Source organism: Camelus dromedarius, chromosome 26 (genome assembly GCF_036321535.1).
Source record: "Camelus dromedarius isolate mCamDro1 chromosome 26, mCamDro1.pat, whole genome shotgun sequence".
In the NCBI taxonomy this organism is placed as follows: domain Eukaryota; kingdom Metazoa; phylum Chordata; class Mammalia; order Artiodactyla; family Camelidae; genus Camelus; species Camelus dromedarius.
In genome coordinates this window covers 3135313-3158267 of record NC_087461.1, presented here as the reverse complement: position 1 = coordinate 3158267, position 22955 = coordinate 3135313, and the positions used below count along the sequence as shown (strand labels likewise).

General features: G+C 50.4%; 2 protein-coding genes across 3 annotated transcripts in view; one reads left to right on the top strand and one right to left on the bottom strand.

Annotated features, from left to right (window-relative positions):
- GDI2 (GDP dissociation inhibitor 2) overlaps positions 1-1988 on the top strand; it is a 30298-nt gene extending 28310 nt beyond the window's left edge. The window contains exons 9-11 of the mRNA XM_031444791.2: positions 628-772; positions 932-986; positions 1077-1988. Of these exons, the coding sequence (XP_031300651.1) occupies positions 628-772; positions 932-986; positions 1077-1223 (347 nt within the window). The 3' untranslated portion in view covers positions 1224-1988. The remainder of the gene's footprint in view (positions 1-627; positions 773-931; positions 987-1076) is intronic.
- The window catches only part of TASOR2 (transcription activation suppressor family member 2), a 73697-nt gene that overhangs the window by 9740 nt on the left and 41002 nt on the right, over positions 1-22955 (bottom strand). The window contains exons 14-21 of one of the 2 annotated variants that reach the window (XM_064479297.1): positions 20286-21162; positions 19007-19436; positions 12909-16700; positions 8697-8822; positions 7802-7955; positions 6802-6907; positions 4889-5070; positions 4330-4487 (exon numbers count right to left, since the gene is read on the bottom strand). In XM_064479297.1, the coding sequence (XP_064335367.1) occupies positions 4369-4487; positions 4889-5070; positions 6802-6907; positions 7802-7955; positions 8697-8822; positions 12909-16700; positions 19007-19436; positions 20286-21162 (5786 nt within the window). In that variant the 3' untranslated portion in view covers positions 4330-4368. Of the gene's footprint in view, positions 1-3674; positions 4488-4888; positions 5071-6801; positions 6908-7801; positions 7956-8696; positions 8823-12908; positions 16701-19006; positions 19437-20285; positions 21163-22955 lie in introns of those variants that run through there. The other variant, XM_031444790.2, reaches the window with a different exon arrangement.

Here is a 22955-nt window from a genome sequence, read left to right as displayed (position 1 = left end):
TTAATGGCTGGTGGAAGCTGTCTGTGTTTCATTTTCTCCATGAAAGAAACCAAGTCACAGGAGATTATTAGTAGGACAGAGGGACTTAAACATCCATCAAGGGCTCCCAAGCGGCCTCTGGACCCGGTAGGGTAAAGGGAGCCCAGCGAGGATCTTCTCTGTGGGAAATCACCTCGCTACTTCGTGCTGTGCAGACACATAGAACCTGTGAATTGTTAGATGAGCTTGTTCGCCAACTCAAGAATAGCTTAATGCTGTTTGCAGTTTTATATGTTTTAAATCAATGAGAAACCAGTAGTTAAATAAGTCCTTTCTTAGCTATTCAGAACCTTTCTAGACACGGGGTTCAGCAAGGAAGAGCCCCCCAGTGAGCTGTGGCGGAGCTGGGGAGTCTCATTGCCAGGCCCAGGGGCTCACTGCCGCATACGCCCCTCCCCTCCAAAAGGCTGAAAGTCGCTGGGTGGATTTGCCTGTTGTGCGTAGGCCCTGCTTCCTCCGCACAGAGCTTAGGCTTAGACGACACGCCTCTCCAAGCCGCTGGTCTCACCTCGGTGAAAGGCGGCCTTCCCGAGCGCACGCAGGGCCTGCAGTTTCGGGCCCTGTGCTGAGCGGCCTTGCTTGTTCCAGACATCTACGTCTGCATGATCTCCTCCGCACACAACGTGGCTGCGCAGGGCAAGTACATCGCCATCGTCAGCACGACTGTGGAGACCAAGGAGCCCGAGAAGGAAATCAGACCAGCTCTGGAGCTCCTGGAGCCGATCGAGCAGAAGTGAGTGACGCGCTCGTTTGCTTCAGCTGAGACAGACTCTGGCTCCGCAGTGGGGCGCACCCACGGGAGCGGGGGAGGCAGCCGCCATCTCCGCCAGCCTCGCCGTGTGCGTGCGCCCGCACGGAGCTCACCTGCTGACTTAATTCTCTCCCCCTCCAGATTCGTTAGCATCAGTGACCTCCTTGTACCCAAAGATCTGGGGACAGAAAGCCAGGTGAGTAGCCGTCTGCAAAGGGTAATTAATTACCAGGCTTTACTGGGGTCGTCCCTCAATAGCCTCAAGTCTTGTGATTTTCATTTTCAGATCTTTATTTCCCGCACGTACGATGCGACCACTCACTTCGAGACAACCTGTGATGACATCAAGGACATCTACAAGAGGATGACAGGGTCCGAGTTTGACTTCGAGGAGATGAAGCGCAAGAAAAACGACATCTACGGGGAGGACTAGCAGCAGCGCAGCCGTCGCCATCAGGACAGACGTAAACTTTGGCAGATGACGTGTATTGTATGAGATCAGTGTTGTAAGGCCTGCTTTTGTGATCAGAACTGAGATTGCAGAGCACTGTACCAGTAAATGTCCCTCCCCTTTCTAACATCATGTATTAACTTGTTTTCATGGAGTGGCTATGCAGAATTGGCAGGTGCCCACATTCTGTCCAATTTAACCTATACTGGCTTGATTTTTCTAGTGAAGGATCAGTTTTAAAACATTGTGATACTGATACAGAGAACTCGATACGGCATTTGTATCTTTTAATCAGTGTGTAGCCTTTGCCGTTACTGCTTCTGCTGCTCCAGAGCGGACCGCGTGCCACCTGCCACCTGTCCTCCAGACGCGGAGGAGGAAGACTGGAATTGACTTCTCCATCACTGGGGACAGCATCCCCCACCATGCCCCATCCCCTTACGTGTCTGTCAACTATTACGGCAGTGCCCAGGCAGCACGGCCACGAGTCTGGTTTACGTGGGCCTCAAATTCTAACGAACTCCAGCGTCTGAGTCATTTTGGAGGGAGCCTGTGTGCGGTGTTTAACCTAGTAAGATTGATGAGAGCAGAGGGAAAGACCCATCATAAAGCAGATAAACCTAGAAGCTTCTTTTGTATCCCAAGTGTGGCCTCTTCCACGGACCAAGCTGCGATGCAGTATTGACTTGACAGAACCCCCACTCCAGCGGTGTCTGTACTGCAAAATAAAGCCCCCCCTGGAAACCAGCTTCCTCGTGTCGGTGTGTCGTGTCCTGGAGGGGCAGAGCTGTAGGCACTGTGCCGGCGTGGGCCCTGGGGGCCTGTCACCGGGCGCGCAGGCGGCCGTGCTGGTGCTTCAGAGCCCCGACCTTCCCGCAGGTGACGCTGTCGGGTGGGACGGGTGCTTGACTGCTTTCACTTAAACTGTGGTTAGAAGTGGTTTTTTACTGGTACCTCCTATGGCCTTGACAGTTAAAGCCTCGCCGTGTATGCCGTCACTTAGCTCCGAGGAACGAGGGGTGTCTCAGCTGCGTTCTCTTCGTCTGAATGCTGAGTCTTACAGTTGAGCCTGACACAGACTAGGCAGATGGTCTGTCACAGGAATTGGGGTGTTAATAGCTAGCATCACACGGTGATGACCTCAGCTCAGTTCTCAGTCTCATGCTCCTTTTTTGGCCAGAGGATTCTTTGTTGTGGGGGCTGCCCTGGTACCCTGGATGCACCTCCCTGGCGTGATGACCCAGAGTCTTCCAGGGCACAGGCTCACCCGCTTGAAAACCACTGCTTGTCTGCGTAAGATTGAGACTCCAGCCGGCCCTCCCCCTCGCCCTGTACTCACGCTGTGAGCTGCTGGCGCAGGCAGAGGCACAGGCTGGGTAAGCAGCACATACAAAGAGCACCAGGGCCTTCTCACGTTCTCCAGTCGGCTTACTTACTGAACGGCTGCTATTTCCGTGCCAGGCCAGCGAGGTACGAAGGTGAGGAGCCTTCAGTTCCGGAAGAGGTGGCCTCGTGGGCTCTTCAGCAGGGGTCGCACGACTGTGTCAGGCAGGCAGCACCTGGCAGGTGGCAGGTGCCTGCCAACGTGCTTTTCCTTCCCCTTACTACTTGAGCTCAGGGTACCAAGGATGGTGACGGTCCTCTTAATAGATTCTTAAACGAGCGGGCTTCTACACAAGCGCTAATGTAAAAATAATTAAAACTGTTAGCTTCCTCCTCCTGAGACAATCACAGAACTAGTGCAGCCAGCACGCCCGGCCGAGGAGGGGGTGTGAGCAAAGCAGGAAAAAGGCTTTGAGAGACGTTTCTGTACAGGTCTCATGTGACCCCGTGGAGGGCCAGGTGCAAAGTCCTGTAACTGTCCTGTCGCTGCTGCAGGGACACCTCGCCCTAAGAGGGGACGCCCTGGGCAGGTCAGTGGGGCCTAGGCTGACAGATCGAGGCCAAAGTGAGGTAAGTGGTCGGATTCCTCTGGAAGCTAGTCCTTCCGCAAAATGGCCTTCCAAATTTAAACTATAGAACGTTCTCTACAAATTTTTGCTATAAAGTCATTGCAGATGCATTTGAATGATTTTTAGTTGTCTTTTATTAAAAAAAGAAATTAGTTACAAAAATCTTTGTTCCAAATAGATACTATGTATCTTACAAATGTTTTTGCTTAGTTTTAAGGATTACTGTAGAAATGATTTCTAATATAAATAAGTGATTATTTCTTCCTCAGCTGATTTTGTAGTGTACCAGTTACAAAAACTAAGTGAAAAATTTGTACCATTTAGGAAAAAAAAGTGTTACCTTTATGTAGTGTTGCTTGAATAACAACAAATAAAACCACTTAGGATTATAGTTTTTACACTGGTGGTGGAACCTGTAAAACAGTGTAACATGCATTACACGTGCCGTTCTGACCTTCACATGCAACAACAAAGCTACTGATTAAAACGGGTTTTTTTTTTTTTTTTTTGCTAGTTTTTGCTACCGTTGAGTACATTTGTAAAATTCTTATTTTTAACGTTAAGTTCAATTAAAAGCTTTGAAGGCATACTGTTCAAAGTGAGAATAATTTAGAACAATGGCAACACTGCAGCCCAGAGCTGCTGGGGACCAGGCCAGATGTCCCAGCGACGTGAAGATGGAGGAGAGCCTTCCCGCAGGCTGCAGAGCACTGATCTGAAGTTCTGTGTACCTCAGAGGTTTTCAGGGAAAAGGGAAAACAACTAATTTCTTGTTGGCATCAACGATGTCTAGGTAAGCTGCAGTTGAATTACCTGGGTAAGTACAAAATTGACAATAATTTCATCTTTAAAACCAAATAACCATGAAGTATCTCAGCAGGAGGCTGCCTAAGGGGGAAACAAGTGTCTGCGTCTGGGTCACAGCAGCTCCTGGCCTGGCGTCAGACGGCCTGCAGGTGACATGTACGTCGTTCCCAAAGTAGGTCAGTTACCTCATGAGTGACACTTGAGTGATGCCATTTATGCCAGACCAGCAGCAGCTCCACCCCTAAGTAAGCAAACACTTGAGCTCTGCAGCCTGATGTGTAAGGTGCAAGACAGTTTTCGCACAGCTGGTCGCTCACGGGTGACGTTACCTGCTGTCAGTCCCTTGCTGGAGAGTGAGGGCTGGGTCCTTACCAGTAGCTACTCCTAAACGGAGCGGCTACTTTTTGTATATTTTCAACGAAGTCATTTACGTCTGTGACGAGGATGCCACCATTTTCAAAGATTTCTCTGGAGACCACAGGCTTTTCTGTAAAAAGAAAAAAATCGGTGAAAAATTCATCTACGTACAAAGTAGCAGAATCCCTTTAAAAAAAACAAAAAACAAAAAAATCCACCCTCATGCATGTAAGGGGAATTCCAAAGCAGCCACTGCCCCGAGAGCGAGAGCGGGGAAGGGGAGGCTGCAAACCTGATCAGTGACAGCTAGTCACTCCTTAAGGCATCCTCAAAAGCCTGGAGCAGAAGGCTCCTAGCGAGACAGACCCCGTGCCGCCCCCCCGCCCCGCCGCGTGCGGTGCCAGGACACGCCGGGTCTGAGCTTATTCGGCTGCCAACCGGGGCAGGTCAGCACGTTTTACGGTGTCCAGGGGCTCCCTGTGGAGGACGTTCTCGAGCGGCCCTACCACGGCGCCAGCTGGTTGGATTTACCTGTTAGGAAGACGGCAAACCTGGCGTGGACGTGCTGAACCTGCAGGCTTAGCAGGCACTTCAGGTGCTCGGTTTTTGCTGATGACCGAGAGTCACACTGGTGGTAGGGGAGCGGCTCGGTGATGTCCGCGCTCTGACACGACTTCAGGATCAGGCTCTTCCTGTGTGCGGTCGGGTCCACCCTGGAGGAGGCGCGCAGGCGCGCAGAGCAGGCCCGGCGTGGGGAAGGTACCTTCATTTTCAGTTTTATTCCTACACTTTCCCTAGACTTCGCTGCTGTCCCGCCGAGTTCCTGCACAACATCGCAGGCGCGCCTACTCCTCCTTAGGTAAAATACGGGGGCCTTGTCCCACAGCAGGGGCCCTACAGTCACCTGCCACCGCGTCCACCCCTGCCGCTTGGCAGGTGTTTCTGAGTAGTGGCCCTCCTCCTGCCTCGCCCCACAGCAGCGCCCCCAAACCTTACGCTCCCTTCAGAAGCTCTACACTTAACTGTTGGTCAGAGTCACCAATTTCTTGGAAAAAAAGTAAGAACAAGATTTAAACTGAGGTGGAAAAGAACAAGGAATTCTAGCTGTTACATGATTTTAATGAAATTGGTGACTGACCGCTTTTCCTTCCAGAGGAAAATGTTCCCGGGACTTCTCCCCCTCCGCCCTCGGTTCCGTCTCGTGCCAGCACTCGCGAGCCTGGCTGGAGGGAGACCCGCCCCGCACCTTCCCACAGCTGGTCACGGGCGCTAGGGACCCCCGAGCTTCCCTCCAGGCTTCATCCTGTGTGCGTGTAAAGGCTTAAGGTTGGCACCATGCTGTACGGAGCTTTTACTTCTGTTACTGAGTAGACGTCTGGATGTGCTTCTACTGGTGTAAGCTCCGCGGGAGGTCGCTTTGCATCCCTTTAAAGGGCTGCGTTTCCGCTTAGCCCTGTGCTCGCCCAGAGGTGGCCCTGAGGCTGCTGCTGTCTTTACCGATCCCCAGCCCTGGCTATAAACGTCTCTAGAAACAGTGGTTTTTAAAAGCTAGGTTTTTTTTGGTTTTAGTTTTAGATAAATTCTCCCCCACAAAGGTCAAAATAATATGGTGAGTTTTCTGAAAAGTTACTATTATCCAAGACTGGCACGCTCTGAAGAGCAGACTCGGGGCCAAGGGCGACAGAAGGCCGCGCTCCCCCGACCCAGGCACGCGGGGGCCGCCGCCTCCCCTTAGTCCTGAGGGCGACCCTTCCCCCCCGCCCCCAGGCGCTGCCTTGAGCCCCTCCCTCGCTGAGGGCGGCCGCGACCCTCGTCGCGACCCTCGTCCCGCCCGCACCGGCGCTCTAGGAGCCCGAGCACCGAAGCAGGAGTGGCCGCCAGGTCGGGGAGGGGCCTGCCGCGTGGACGGCCAGTCTCCCGGCCCTCGCCCCTGTACTGCCCATGCCCGTGGGGCCCAAAGTGGTCCTGTGACTAATGTCCCCTCCTCTGTAGACCTCCCTGGGCCTCGCACCCCTGTCCCCCCGCAGCCAGCAGGCCTTTTCAGCCAAAGAACCAATCAAAACGCCGTGAAAACCCCACTCACACTTCTAAGAAGGCTCGCCTATTTACAGGCTACTGTTGAAGAGTGAAAATTAAGGATACACGCGTTTCATGCATCTTATAACTCTGGCAACTTAAAATATGAATAACTCAATTTTTAACAAACAGTAGAGACTGAACCGACGGACACTTCAGGGCTGCAGCGCCTGTGCTGCGCAGGCGCAGACAGTGCTACTCAACGAAGGTGCCTCAAACTCGCGGTTACGGTTACAACTCGCGCTTCCTCCACCGCAAGCCCTGCTTTAAGAACAAAACCCAGACGCCTGTCAACGGACCGACACACCGAGCGCAGCAGCCTCGCTCCGGGACACGCGGGGCGCCCTCCCCTGCCGAGAAGGCCTTACCTCACGTCTTCTCTCAGCTTCTTAGTTTCCCTGTAGTGAAGCAGCCACTTCCACCTCCCATTTCCATTTAGTTTCTCCAGGATTTTGACAATTTCCTTCAGTTGAACTACAGAATAAAATTAAGTTTGACAAAAGAAGATGTGTTTTAGAATTTGGGGCTTGTCTGCTCACAGTCCCGTCATCGTTACTCGTGAGTAACAGTGCCCCCGTCTGCGTGTTTGCCACCACTGCCCCCCTCACAGCCGGGCAGGACCACGCCTGCTCACCCTCTGGCAGCAGGCGGCCGCACAGCGGAGCGCTGCCTGATGGGCAGTGACAGCTTCTAACGTACGAGATCATGCAGTTGGAACAAAACTAGGAGGTCCCGTTGCAACAGAAAAGCCAGGTCTAGGTTCCTAAACACAGAATCTACAAATGCTTTCCTCTCCAGTTTCCATGCAACGTTCATGCTTGTTCAGGGCTGTCCTCACCTCCCACTGTGTTCAGTTCTAATGAGCTATGCAGGCCGGGCAGATTCTGATTGTGTGTCAAGTGTCTGCCCTGTGCCCGAACATTCTTCCGTCAAGCTTGTTGCCCCAAAAGGACTTACATATGAGTGTTCAAGCAGATAACTGAAGACTTAGAGCCATTTTTTAGATTTCCACGACACTGACAAGATGGTAGGGGTGACGGCAACAGAAATGGAAAAGAGGGCTGATTCTAAACAAATAGGTAGTTGACTTGATTTGGCAAAGGAAGGAACTGAACATAGCCAGATCTCAGAATCAGTAGTTTAGCCACATTACTGAGAGGTTTGGTCGTGAAGGGAATCAGTTAAAACAAGAGGGTAAGAACGTGCCCGGTGGGAACCAGAATCACGTCAGACTGTGTGCACGGCCGATGGCACCCTGTTCAGTAGGTGGTGACTGCTGTAATAATCATTTCTTTTTGATGAAATAATTTTTGGGTCACTGAGTGAGGAGAAATTTGACTAGATAATAAAGTTAAATAAAAGACTAACCTAAGGTTAAAGTTTCTAATATTGTGTCATCTGACACCACGAAGCCTCCCGTCCGCAGGAGCTCCTGGTGGGTGCCGTCGAGCACGTCCTCAGGGCTGTCCACTCCGGCGAAGACGACGCTGGGGAGATGCTTCAGCTTCAGCAAAGAGGGAATCTGGGAAACAGGAAAGGACACCCCAGTGAAGACAGGTTCAGTGGGTCACTTCTGTCCCTTTTATTCCAGATTCAGAAATAGCGGGAAACACCTTTACCCTTGATGACTGAGTGGGAATCCTCCCACACAGGAGGAATAAACTCTGTTCATTAGCAACGCTGCAGACTCATTAAAATCAGTTAATTACGAAGTGATCTCTCCCGCTCCAGAGGCAGAGAAGGCGGGGCCCGGAGTCGGGCGGGTGGCCAGCTCAGCACCGCTCGCCCCGTCGCAGCCTGGCGCGGGTCAGTGCTCTGGGTTCCGGTCCCCCCGACGCAGGCTGGTGCCCGCCTGGCCCGTAGGTTACACCTTCTTGGGGCAAGCAATTACTTTTATTTAACCAACATGTAAATATGGCAACAAAGAGTTAAGAAAATTTTCACAAATCCTTGTAAAGCAAGATTTGTTACTGTTAGGCAAGAGATGCAGATTCGTATTTCAGGCGAGGAAACTCACCACTATGTCTCTTCACTGAACTTCTCCATTACTTTCTATGAGAACTAACCCTGAGACGTAATATGCCCCGTAAATACCTTGGTAAATGACAACAGAGTATCACCTCGACCCCACTGCCTTACCCCTAGACTCAGTGCAATTGTGGTTTAACTTACTCCCTAAATAAAAAGGCAGTGATGAGTCTGAAAACTAGAACGTAAGATGCCCGGACACGCTTCTTTGCAAGAAAGTGGCTCGCAAACCTACCTGGTGCAAGTGCGACGCTATGTCCTCATTTCTGATGATGACCATCAGCGTGTCCTCCTCTCTGCGAGGAGCCTGGCAGAACCGCTGAGGGTCTGCTTCCACATGGCCCCCTTTCCTCAGGATGTTCTGAAAGAGTTACAAACAGCCGTCACTACACGACGGATACTGCGCACAACTACTTGAAGGTTTACTGAAAACCTCAGAGGCGCACACTGTTCACTGAGTTACATCCCAAAGGCAACATCAATGGTAGCCTGGCTCCTCATTGGATGAGCTTGGACCTAAACGCCCCCTGGGTATCACTGACACTGGGCTTTCCAAGTTTATTTCAGAGGCAAAGCACTTGATGAGCCCTTCATGTCCACAAGGGCTGAGTCTTCTGAAACATGAGACTTGTACACACACAAGTTTCACCCTCTTCAAGGGAATCACCCTGGGGAGGCAGACACTACTCTGAAAATGCCACCTCCGGTCATGACGTTCCTAGAGCTCCTGACAATACCCATGATGCCTCTGCACGGCTTCGAGTGCCACGAACACGGGCTCCTTCTGGAGAAGCCAGCAGTCCCCCGGATCCGGGCGTCTCTCTTCTCTGGAAAAGAGTGGGAGACGTGCGTGATGCTGCCGGGCTTTCGCGTGCTGCTGCGACGCAGTCTCCCGTCCCCTCGCACAGGACCGCTCTGCAGTGAGACGGCCGGGAGGGTGAGCTCATGTAATTCCAGAGGTCCCTTAACCTCCAACTTTGTTGTGACTTTGACGTTGTTTCCATGTAAAGGATTCTGGAGGTTTACCAAAAACATTGTCCAAGCATCCCTTCTTGTTTCCTTTATGAAAATAAGGTGTTACTTTGGTCTCCCCTGGATCTCAAAACAACTAAAAGTTTGACTATTTCAATTCTTCACTCAAAATGTACAGCAATGTCTTTTCACAGACATCCCTACAGGTAAGATTTCTTTTAACGAAGAGCCCACTAAAATATCTAAATATAAATCCTCACTTATTTTACTAAGAAACTATTTGAATAATACATTTTCTGTTATGTTGAACATTTTCATCAGATCTGTGGAATTCTGGGCTATTCTGTCATGTGCTGTATTTGGACAGTAATAAGCTGTCTTCCGAGAAACGGGGGCCTGACACCCTGGCACTAGCGAATGCTTCCGGGCTCCAGGGCAGAAGCACTCTCCACAACAGCTTTCTGAGCTTCTCCAAGCACTTTGCTCTTGACCACACTTAACTCTCAAATTTATAATGTGTCTACTTTGTCACTTGAAGGTCGGTTTTAACCTTTGCACAAAATCTGTTATTTTTTGTTGTACGTAGAGGCTACATGATGGACTGAAAGCCATTTAATGCTCTATTTTTCCAGCTACACCGCTCACTGAAATGGCGTGGGACTGTAGCAGAGACAACAGGAGGCGGAGGGCGTGGGGGGCGCCAGATCTGGCAACTGTGAAGAACCATGGACAATGAAAGGGTCCCTGACGGGGAAAAACCAGTTATACAGAAGGTTGGGTTCCACAGATTTGGAAAAAATGAAATAAAAATCCTATTTAAATGGCACAGCAGGAAGCACTGGCCACCTTGCAGGAGGCTACACTGAAGGCCTGAAGCTAAGGCCTGCCCTCCCCATTTCCCCAGTCTGTGCTCTGCCTCCCAGCGCAGGTCCCCCTCTTAATGCAAACACGTCACCTTTCAGAAATACTTCTCAGTGCCTCCCACCACCTGCAGCCTCTCCGCGCCCCTCCTCCCAGCCCAACTTGGTTCCCATGACCACGCTGCACCCCAGGCGCTGCCCGGCCCCGAGGACCCGCCCTGGGGTCACTGACAGCTGCGGACGCTTCCCGCTCCTCGGAGGCTCAGCACTGACGGGTTTATCACTGGACACCCCCACCACAGGCCAGACACCCTAGGCTCAACACAGGACTTAGCAGGGCCGTGGGCCTGGGTGAACTGTCTGAAACAAACCTAGCCAAGCCTTCAGAACCGAGTCTTCCTGGCCCAGCTGCCCACACCTGGGACAAGAGCATCAGTTCCCTGAGAAAACATCCCTCAGCCCCCAAACCAGGCCCCCTGCCCTCAAAACAACGCTGACTCGCCTGCACCGCTGTTGTACGTCTGTGTGTCTGTTTCTTTTATCGTGTTTCTCTTGGCTTGTTAGACCTGATGGATCAGGACAGAAAGGCAACAGGCTCCAACACAGACACAGAGAAGGACCCTGTTGTCTGGGCCGGCGCCTGCTGTGAGGGGGGCCTGAGGGAGATGCCGGTCTGCGGGGAAGAGGGGCTGGCAGGGCCAGGGCTGAGCTGCAGGCGGGGAGTGTGACTGTGCATGGGGTGCAGGACTGAGCCCCCTGCTCGGCAGCCAGAGACGGAGCGGCGGCTTCGGCACAGAAGGATGAGCCTGGTGGTGGTGGGCTGCACGGGAGACTGTTTGTTTAATGGAGGTACTGGGGATGGAGCCCAGGACCTCATGCAAACTAAACATGCGCTCTACCACTGGGCTATACGCACCCACTGCCCCGCCCTGTTTTTGAAACGGAAACAGAGATGTTGTGTGTGTGCGAACGGACACATATGGCTACTTCCTGGTCCTGCCTGCTGGGAGGACGCGGACACAGTGACACCAGCGGCACGGAGCTCACCCAGTGCCCTGACCCTGATGCCAAGTGCTGTTCTCCACTAACAAGAATCCCAGCTCCTTGGAGAAACGGCGGACTTCAAGGCTGGGGCAGGGGACACGTGGGCTGAGCCTGCAACACCACACGGCACCTCAAAGGGAGACGTGTCCGAAGAATTACAGGCACTTCCCACCAGGACACAAGCAGCCAGCTTACAGGGACTCCCAGGGCCGGGTCTGGGACAATCGGAGCAGGAGGAGGAACAATGAAGGGCCAGGTGGTAACTGAGTCGGGTAAGAGGGAACCCCGGTCCATGCCGAGAGAAGTAAGTGGATAAATAAACAAGAGGAAGAGGAGGGAAAGCAACGAGCACGTGTGCAAAGAACAAGGGCGTCAGTGTCCCCCCTTGGCACCCGTCACAGTCGTTACCTCATCCGGGCAAGTGTCTCTCACGGGAGTCACACCCGCAGAGTGAATGGCGGCCAGTGAACAACCTGAGGAGCAGGGTATTTACATCCCCCCAGGAGCCCCACTTACTAACAAGGACAACACGCTGACAAGTTAACTCTGCGCTTAAGCAAGTGAAGAGTGAGCACGCTGGGAATGGGCCAGGGCACCATGTGTCCCTCCCGACGTGCAGCGCTCAGAACACATCCCACCTGGTCTCCTCGCGGAGAGTGTGTGAACCACCAGGAAACGAGGGACAAAGGCACGCCCCTCAAGCACCTGGCCTCGGTCTTGCAAAACACTGGGAGTGACAGCGGCGCCACTGCAGACTGACAGACACGACAAGCAAGGACCTGAGAGGCTGCACGTGGGGCTGCAGGTGCTCAGTGCGACGTTCAGGTGGTGCCAGGGTCATGCGGGCGAGTCCGCACACTCAGCCCCCACACGCTCGCGTGGTGGCTCCCCGGGTGGCAGACACCCTGTCGGCCTCAATCCGAGGGCACCCGTGTCTGCAGCACACAGTCAACTGGTTCAGAAATGTTAACAGCAGGGCATCTGGGCAATGGGCACTGTTTCGGCAACCTTCAGGTAAACTGAAAATAAAGTTTTTAACAAAGAATGCTGTCTTTTCCCAAAATACAAGAGAAATTCTGAGACGATAAAGTGAGACATTCTGGCTCCTACTAACTAAGGGTTTCACCACAGTTCCATCACTTAGATTTAAGGACCACGTTCACCAGAACATCAGTTATCCTACATACAAAGAAAAAAAAATCCAAAACCAAAACAGGTCCCTCTCAACTATACACACTAATGGAGGAACACAGGCAGTGATTTTTTAGAAATCTGAATTTTAGCTTTGGACTATGTTTGTGTTTACGTTTGAGTATGTCTACCCTGGCGCTGTTCTGTGACAGTCAGTCACTGCGCTAATTCTGGAAAACAGCACACATCTTTAAACACAGGACAAATGGCCGATCCCTGAGGCCTAACATCTTGCGTGCAGTGAAGGACTGAGCTGTGGAGCTCACAGACCCCTTCACATCACGGCCACTTGCTGAGCCCAAGAAAGCTGCATGACATAAACAAACCAAGTTAGATGCAGTCAGAATAGAGTGAACGCTAAGAAAGCGCTGGCACTTTACCTTCGTTCGCACAAAGAATGCCCTGTCCTCCGTCTCGACAAGGTGGAAGAGGAAGGTGCTCGTGCAGGCCTCCTTCACCACCCTCTCCAGTTTGACACGCAGACTGGTGCACAGGTCCGAGACCATGTCCTCGTAGGAGGCTGGCCTCGCCGGGGAGGGGCCTGGCTCGCAGGGCGCGGCCTCCCCAGGAGCACCGGCCGGCCCCTTGTCTGGGAGGGCGGCCTGGTGGCTGTTGGCCATCACCTTGTTGAACTCGGCGTATTCGCTGAGGATGAGGGAAATGTCACTCCGGGACTCTTTCAGAGTGCTGTTGTATCTCAGTTTGTTGAGGTGGAAAGAAACAGTCTGGCTTCTGTCTGAGTTCCTCAGGCGATTTCTACTGTAGCCGCACCTCTCATTCCAGGAGGGACGGCTCCCATGGCCAGGTGTGTGGCCCCTCGCCTGCTGACTCTGGTGTCTGGTGTCCTTGCGCACGACTGTCACCACAAGGGGACTTCTGCTCCGGGAGGCAGGGTGCCCCAGGGGATCGGGGGCTGTGGTCAAAGGGAAGGCCCCGGCGGCAGCTGGGAGAGGGGGCTCCTTTGGAAAAACGGTGGTGGCAGGGGCGGAAAGCCAAGAACCTCCACCCTTCACAATCTGATTTAGCTTATATGCAAAGCGCAGATACTCCAGATCCAGAGTGTTCTGGGTGAGGCTGTCTGCCGCCTGCCCAGCATCCGTCCAGAGGCTCAGCGGGCCCCACGTCGCCCAGATGCTGGGCTGCCCCCTCAGGCTGGGCAATGTTCTCGAGGCTTCCTTGTGCTCCTTAGTCACAGTGAAGTTGGCGTAGGACCTGGGCACCCCGCAGAGATCTCGGATCTGGACGTAACAGGGCACACGCACGTCTTCTTTCTTTAGCCCAAGGGGCCAGCTCCTGGGAGGGATGCAGGCCTGCAGCCCAGGGGCCTGGCCAGAGCAGCCCCAGCCATCACCACCGCTGCTGTTCAGGCTCCGGAAAGTGTCAGAATCGCCTTTTGAAGCACCTTCTTTTTTCTTGGAGTGACTACGCCGCGAAGCACAGGAGTCTTCCGTGTCTGATTTGGGGTTTCCACAGTCACCAAGAAAGTCCTGATCCGAGTCTCCGGAGAGCGGTTCATAATGGATGGCACAACTCACCCCGATATCCACGCCTCCGCCCAGGGCCTCAGACTCCCCCTTGGCCCCAAGCCCCTCGCCCGCGGTCTCATTTTCTGTCTGCTCTTCAGAGACCCCACACACAAGAGGGGCAAGAGATTTGGGAACAAAGGACGCAGATGGCTCTTCACTGCTATTCTCACCGGTTACCGCTGTTGTCCGGTAGGAATTGGTGCGTAAATACAAGGGGAGAAGCCCACCACTCGGCAGGCCCTGCGTCTCACACGTGGCCCTGTCCTGCAGCGCGCAGGCGGGCCTCTGCCTGCCTTCTGGAGGGGCGGCGGTACTCAGATGAGCGCCCGCGCTGCCCAGGTGGCTGGCTCTTCCATGTAACTGACCTTCAGTGTCATTATTCTTGAGCAAACTGGCCATTCTGATGACGGAGATTTCCTCAGTTTGAAACCCTGTCTCCACGTTTAAGGGGCCTGGACAGTAGGCTACTGCGGCGCTGTCCGAGGACAGGGTGGGCCTGGGCACCTCCGCACGCACACGGGCCAGGGCAACGCTGGCTGTAGCAGCTGGGCTGGAGCTCAAGGACTTAGCTGGCAGGTAAGAGCCTGCATCTGATTTCAGATCGCTGAGCACGAGCTGCTCCTTACCACTCTTCAGGCCGGCCTGCTGTCTTAGTGACACACTCACACTACTTGGGGCGGAAAGAAATGTGTCAGGGAAAGACTTACTGTCCGTCATCTTTCTGGGGCTGGCTGGAGGCTCACCGGTCCCCAGGACAAGATGGCACAGGTCGGCGTCTCTGCTGTCTGTGCTCACTGGCTGCAGTGGAGTTCCCGATGTTGCCAGGGTTTCTGGAGAATCTCCGTATTTGGCAGCAGAAGCAGGCTGGCTTAACTCCGCATCACAGAATGGCACCTTTTCTGAGAATGAGAAACCCTCACCACACTCAGCTGGGACCGCTTTCTCAGTTACTTGACCAGGAAGGGTTAAATACCTATCTTCTCTTCCAGGGCGATTTCTGAACGTGGGAGGCGTCTCAGCAGAGAGCTGCACCTGCTGCGCCTGAGTTATGTCACCTTGTCCCACTGGATGGGTCGGACCAACAAAGAAATTTTCTTTTCCTGTTGTGGCCAAGTCCACTGACTTCATCTGGGAGAACTTGTCACTTTTCCTACACTGTGTGTCAGTGAGTTTTAAACCACCCGGGGACACGGCCCGAGCTGGCTGTGTGGCTTCACCTGGTGCCTGGGGGTCAGGACTAGAAGCTGGTGACACTTCTTCGATGAAGGGAGCGAAGGGGAAGTCTGAGGCCGCGTGAACCTCCTCTGCAACCCCAAGGGCACACGTTTCTTTAGAAAGTAGCAGAGTCACTGTGGGTAGGTTGTCACCTCTCTCCTCCTCTTCCAGTGGTCCCGCTGACGTATTACCAGCAGAACCCCCATCTCCTGGCCCAGTTACTTCTTCCTCCGGCTTCTGAAGCTTGAAGCCGGGTAACGGGGCCACCCGCCCTCCTCCTGTTCCACCAGTGGGCACCTCTGTGTGGCTCATGGGCGGTGACACTGCGAGAGTCAGGTCAAGGTCGGAGTCTTCCTCGGACAACTCGAGGCTGACCTCCTCTCTCTTCGTGGGTAGACTGGTTTGCTGGGTAAGTGCTGAATTATATGATCCAGATCCCCTGTTGTCACTGGTTAGACCACTCCTGTCTCCCTTGGGTTCTGAAGAGCCGTCCGCTGCACTCCTCACTGACGGGACGCGGCCGAGGGGATGCTTTCTCCCCGAGGGGGCGGGGGCTGACGAGGAGGCTATGTCTTCAACCTGGGACGGCTCTATGATCTCTTCTGAAGAGATGCTCAAGAGACTCTGAGTCTGCAGGAGAAATTCTTGAGACAGTTTCATTTCCTCTCTGGGTAATGAACAATTAGAACTTTTAACTAATGATAATGCCACTGAGTTATCAGGCGGCGATGGTGAGCCTGGAACAGTCTGCTCCTTCGGTAATGAACACATTTCTTTAGCAAGTGTCTCTCCATTTACTGAGGGTGCACAAAGGTGCTTAGCGCCTTTCTGTCCTGGCGCGGCTAGAGAGGGGAGGGCCCTAACACTCTGCGTGTGTGCCTTTTCAAATGCGGACGCAGGATGTGGAAGACTCGAAGCAGGTGATACTTGCTTCATCAGCTCCACGTTCAAGGCTGTGGCTTTCTCAGGCCTGCTTACAACCTCTGTCTGCACCGGCACACAGGCACTTTTTTCAAAAGTGAGAGTAACTGGCTCCAGATTGATCATCACACACCCCGTGTCATCCCCCCTTCCCGCCGAAGGCTGGCGCTCTTTGTTTACGAAGCTGGCATGCTGGGCAAGGCCCTGCAGAGCACTTGCTTCTGCCTGCACTGCTGCGTGAAAAACATCAACCTCGCCCTGAAGGGTGCCGTACACAGACTGCTGACAGATCACTGGTGGACTGCTGGCCCCATCACACGTCTTGGCGAACATGGTCTGTGTGACAGCGTCGTTGTACGAAGTTACTCGTGTGCTATCAAGTGGCTCAAAGGCTTTCTCTTCACCAGGAATCGAGGGTCCATTAGTCTGGGAGCCTCCGATGCCAGAAAGCACGAGATCAGAAGTCTCTACTTTCTCTGATGTCTCTTGCTTGGCTTTTCCTGCACTTATCTGAAATAATAAAAACAAAATAATTAAGAATCAAGCGTCAAATAGTTTTTTTTAAAAACACTCACATATGTGAAGAACAGAAGAGACAAAGGTCAATTTTAGTTTGCTGTGTTCTTCTGAATCTTCACAGGGTAGAGATGAGGCAAAGCCCTCTCTTTTAGGTCCGTGTCAAACACCCCACAAACAGGAATTTGTTTTCTTTCAATACACACACAGGGGAGAGCTCAAAAACTTCCCTGATTGCACAGAACCTCCTCTTTTTTTAAATGGAATTTTGGGAAGAAAAGTGACCAGACCATGGACAATTTAAGGACTTCCAAATGCAGCCCTGTTTGTTAAATAGCACCACTTAACTCAGGAATGCAGCACTAGAGGAAGAACCGCTCAATTAATTTTGTTTGTCAGTAAGATTAAATTAATTTTTAAAGCAAAGAATAACTTACTTTTAACACCAGCTTTCAGTTAGACAATAAACACACCGTCACCTGGCACTCTCCCATGAGGAAACAGCAATCTCTCTCTCGTACTCAGAACACACTGATTAGCAGCTTTCCCAAGGTGTCAATCTCCATTCTGGTAAATAAAGGTCCCTTAAGCCCTGAGCTACCTTTTTTGCTTCTAACTGGAGAGAGTCTCTCTCTCATTATAATGCTTTCCAATTTGACAGAGCAATAGAGAACACAGTGTGGTTTGCAGGAATAAACTAAACCAAAGGGACTGAAGGATTTAGGGTAAACATTAAAAGAAGCCCCTGTGACCCTTCCCATCTCACTGTGGCCGATGAAGCCGGGCCACAGTGAAATCCAGGTGGTAATAACTTTGACATGTTTATAGTGATATGTTTTTTTAATCATAAGCGAAGTCTGGGCATTTGAAAAAGAACTGCTAAATGAAACAGCTGACTGAAGGCAACACGCCCCTGGTTTCTAACACTTACTGTGCTGGAGTCCTCTTCTCACCTATGTTCCCAGAGAGTAAAGGAGTGGAGCAGACCTGTACATGCACCTGTACAACACAGGCATGGTGTCCAAGAAAATTACGGGGGAACATTTGTAAATAGACGCTACGGGAAGTGTTGGGTGCATGAATTTTAATATTCTGCCTTCTACTTCTTAATACTCTTCTATGTTTGCAAAAAATCATTCCTAACATCCTAAAGTAAAATTAGCACTGGTGATGGTTAATATACATAACATACATACATACATTTCTTACTTCATAAGAAACCAGTATGTACATAGGGAATAACTGGAGTCTGCCTAACCAAACTACAGAAGTTTTCTCACTCTAAACCAGTGACTCTTTACTGGATTTTATGTGTCTCTTTGAGAATAAGATGAAATTTATGGACCCCATCCTCGGAGAACCCCACTCCCCACATAACATATACAGATGTGTACACATGTGAACACAACACATGTAGGTACACATACCACACACACACACAGAATGCGGCACTGGGAGACCTCCAGGTTGTCCAGGTTCGAATCTTGGCCTGATGGCTCACTCCCTGTGTGACTTCAGGCCCTTCTGTGCTGCTCCGCCCTCAGTCTCCTCATCTACAAGGTGGGGAGACACGGTCCTTACCCCCTCCAGCTGTGTGGGATTCACTGATGACTGTGAGCAAAGCGCTCAGACCGCCCTCTGGCCCCGAGCACGCAGCTCTTCGCTCGATGAAGAGGAGCAGCTGGGGACACTCACAGACCCTCCGAGGCTCACCCTCGCACCTCCATGTTGGCCCAGGTAGAGACTCAGTGTTGACACAGGTCCTGCAGGCACCTGAACCCACGCAAAATTATCCTGGAATAAACCTGGGCTGAAAGCTTAAAAAGGCAGGTATTCTGTCAACCCATTTACTTAATATTTTGATTTAGCTTTGATTATCTGGCCTGGCTGAAGATCAGCTGAGAACAGTGGAATGAAACAAAGTGTATTTTCCACATGCACAAACAGTTATCTGCAGACCTGTGAAAGGTCTGGTACTTTATTTACTGTCCCAGTATTTTCTTTTAAAAATAATTTTAATATATTCAATTTTAGTTTACTTTAAGGTTTGCTGAAGATTTTTGATGTTTGTATTAGCACACGTGATCCGTAAACACCACTCGAGGCAGGACGTAACAGGCAGTATCCACCTCTTTTAAAAGGCAGTAAGGGCAGCTGAGCGCTGGAGTCAGAAGCCTTCACTCGGCCAGAGACCCGCCTCCCGCCGGGAAACCGAGGCCTTGTTTAGAATGTGATTTTACATATTAAAAAAATTTTCTTCAAAACTACTACCAGCATTTACAGCATTCAGGGTTACTTACCTCACCGTTACTAGAATAGATGTAATTCTGGCTTTCTGGGGTCTCCAGATGACCCTCTGTCACAAAAACTTCTTTCTGTTCGCTCTGCAGCCAGAGCTCCAAGCCCCTCGTGGGTGGCGGTCTCACGAAAGGAAGCAGGGAGTGCGTGTCGGGGAAGGATGCCTCGGCAGCACAACCCCCGGGAGCCCCCCTCGCCTCCGACAGAGGGTCCGCAGGGCACCTGTCCACGCAGGAGGGCTCCTCGACTTCACTGAATTCAAACGAGTCTAACGTGCTGTTTATAGACACGTATTTTGCTGGGTTGCTGTGCTCTACCACTTTTCGGGACGACCGTATGACCTTGTTTTGATTGCTGTAAAACAGAGCTACCCACATGTGAAGTAAAAGCTTCACTTCTTCCACGTTATCAGGCAAGTCAGTATTCCAGGGCCTGAGATTTTAAAGAAAGAACAAAAATCACTAAAAATGATTATTTTAGTTGATTGTCTCATCAGAGGCAAATGCCTTCATTCAATGTTAGGTTTTGTATTCATTTTATATTTTACAAATTACATTAACGTGAAACAATGAGTAAGATAAAAATGAAGTTGATTTAACAAATAATTACAATGAGTATAATTCATTCTTTGACAGAGAAAGGAACAGAAAACCAGAACTTTAAAAGTGATTTCTTTTTAATCATAACACCCCTAAGCCGTATGACCGTGATCAGAACACTGGCTCCCCAATCCGCCCAGGACGTCTCTTGTGTTCCACGCAAACTCTCTGGACACAGCACACATGTTAAGTGAATCAGGGTTCCAGCAGCTTTCCAAACCCTCATCTCCTTGCTTCTGCCATTTAAATATGACACTTCAAAGACTCACGGACATCTCAAAATGGAAAGTTGTTCATAAGGCTAAAGTCATCTCCCAAAAGTTCTCCATGTGATCACTAACAGACAGTGGCAAAACCAGCCTCGTATTCCTTTGTTTGTTTGTTTCTTTATTTTAATGGGGGAAGGTAATTTTAGGTTCATTTTTTTAAACCGAGGTCCTGGGGACTGAACCCAGGACCTTGTGCATGCTAAGCAGGCACTCTACCACTGAGCCACACTCTCTACCCTCAGCCTCATATTCTCAACCGTCAGTAAACATGACTGCCTTGTATTATTACAAGCTGCTGGACTTCACACACACACACACACACACACACACACACACACACACACTGCTGTCTCCCTCCCTGAAGTCTGTCACAAGTAGCCCTTCTCACTGCCTTTACCGTCATGCCCACTCACCCATGCAACGCTCTTACTACAGTCTTCTCCAGTGGGTTGTTGGTGTATTTGCTGTCTAAGCTGAACACATAATCTGTTTCACACTTGAAAGTGACCTTAAAGGAGCCGTCGCAGCTGAACACGGTGTGAGAGCAGGAGAAGTCTCTCAGGCTGGAGGGCAGCAGTCTGCCCCTGTGCCTGAGCGCCGGGTCCTCGGACAGCTTCTGCAACGGGGAGGTGCTCTGCTGATGCCGAAATGGCATCACCTTCCCCACGGGGGTTCCCGCTTCGGGGCCTTTTGTGCCATTCTTGGCAAAGGCAGGGCCTGGTGCCCCTCTCTGCTGCAGGTGCCTCTTTGAATGTTCTGCAAGGAGCAGGGCGTAGGAATGCTCCACAGCAACAAAAGAGCTCTGGCTTGAGTCGGAACTCTCCAGCGTTTCCTCGGGAAGTGCCGACCGGGCTTCTGCGGGGGCCTGACTGCCAGGCACCAGGCTCCCTTCCTCCTGGTTGACCGCGGGGTCCGGCGTCGGGCTGCTCTCCTTATCAGGAGAGGACTTAGGTAATGGTCCACCTTTTGGACTTCTAACTCCTCTGTGATATTCATGGTCCGATGTACCGTGCAAAGAATGTTCTTTAGAAAGCAAAGCATCATTCTGTGGCAATTCAGGGGAGCAGTGAAAGAGTCTGGGCTCAGGTGACACTGTGGAAGAGGTAGCAGCACGCAGTGCCAGATCAGCCAACATGTTCAGGGCCTGAGAGTCACAGCTGACAAGGGAGGTTTCAGGTGGGGCTTTCTGAGCCACTGTGATATTTTCTGGTTGAGCTGTATTTATGGTAAGAACATGCTCCTGACCATCTGAAATTTCTGATTGAAGCTGTGAGGCAGTTTCTCCTTTGGCTTCAGTATAAAAGAAAAAAAAAAAGACACATAACATTTGATTTCCATAGAATTAATTCTTTGTCCTATTACTATGGCTTGGTGAAAATCAACATTAAGTCAATATATTTAAAAAATCGATTATGTTGCATAAATTGTATACTAAAATTTTGCTATCAGACTGAGGTCTCTTCCAACTCTCAGATGCATTATAACGTATTTACCAGAGGAACAAGTCTTAAGGATTGTGCATGTTAATTTAAAAAGAAATCACACTTCAAAAATGCATGTACTGAACTACACATAAGGCATACAACTCAGCTAAAGAAATACAGAGAAAAAAACAAAAACAAGTAAGGAAAATGAGCGTCCTGCCCTCAGAGAGCTTACAATCTAGTAAAAAGAATGTCTAAGTTTGAAACGTATACTGTAGTACATTAACATACTTATCTTAGAATCATTTTCCTTAACATGTTATTAGAGAAATCACCTAAATTCAAAATAGAGATGATTTTTAATCATGTTTAACCATTTTAAACATCAGCTAAACCATGTTTAGTTATAATGTGTAATTGATATGAATAAAAAAAGTCATGAATATTCAAAACTGCCAATTAATTTCAAGTTTTAAAACTAGTTTCTGCACTGAAAACATTTCCTCTCTATTTGCAAAACAGCAAATCTCCTCACTTACTGATAATCAGACACACCCATCTGCCTCTAATTTGGAGAACTGGCGTTCTCAGGACACTGACTCAGCCTTCCTCACTGCGGTCCTCATGAAGGACAAAGTTCACAGCAATACGAGGCATAAGTCCCTACAGCAGGTGGACGGATGGACAGAAAAGCAACTGTGCTCCTCTTTGTAATTCACAGCAGCAGGTCTGAAATGAACTACTGCCCCGTCTGCAAAGGCCAATAACAATACATTTATAGAGGAGAAGGCACTCTGGCCTATGAGATCATCTGGCAGAGTGAGAAGAGTATGTGTATGGTGAGCAGGGTACAATTAATCAACCACTGCCCGGTTTTTATTTAAAAACAGCCAAGTCCAAAGGGGAAGGTGGGAGAAACTGACCCAAAGAATGAAGTCTCATGACCCCCGTCAGGTTGACTATAAACACAAATTTAACTTTAGGATCTAACGTGTCTGCCGACATGAAGTTCATTCTGTCCTTCTTACCACCACGGCTCTCACACTGAGTATCACTGTGAGCAAGGTCTAACATAGAGAACGTGGCACTGAATCAAGAAAAAGGGTTCATTTTAATAAATGTGTGTCATCTCAGGCAAATCGACTTGTTAGAGATTTTCAACCAATTAAAAATACAATACCAATGATCTCTTTTAAGAAATACAGATAAGACAATGCCAAATGAATTATACAAAAATATTAAAAGTTCAGTAAATAAAAACAATATTAAAATCTTTAAAAAGGATAGAACACTATTAGTTTCAGTGAACAAAATGTGCCTCCTTGAACTAGGACATTTCAAGTATAAGAAATAAAACAGATTAGTATGGGGATTAAGAAATAGAAGAAACATTAAGAGACTATTTTGAAGGTGGTAATTCTAAAACTATAATTTGGAACTTGGCTGCACAATATATACAGACATTTGCAACACAATCAGCCGATGTCTGAACACACATTCTGAAAACGTTTCATTTTTCTGGGCTCACTTTTTTGCCAATGCCCAATTGCATATCTCCTCCCACTAATCGATTAGTCTACAAATACCGGAAAGCCAATTCAAAGAGCTCAAATGACAAGGCATTATGGACAATCAACGCTCATGAAGTTGACAAATTAA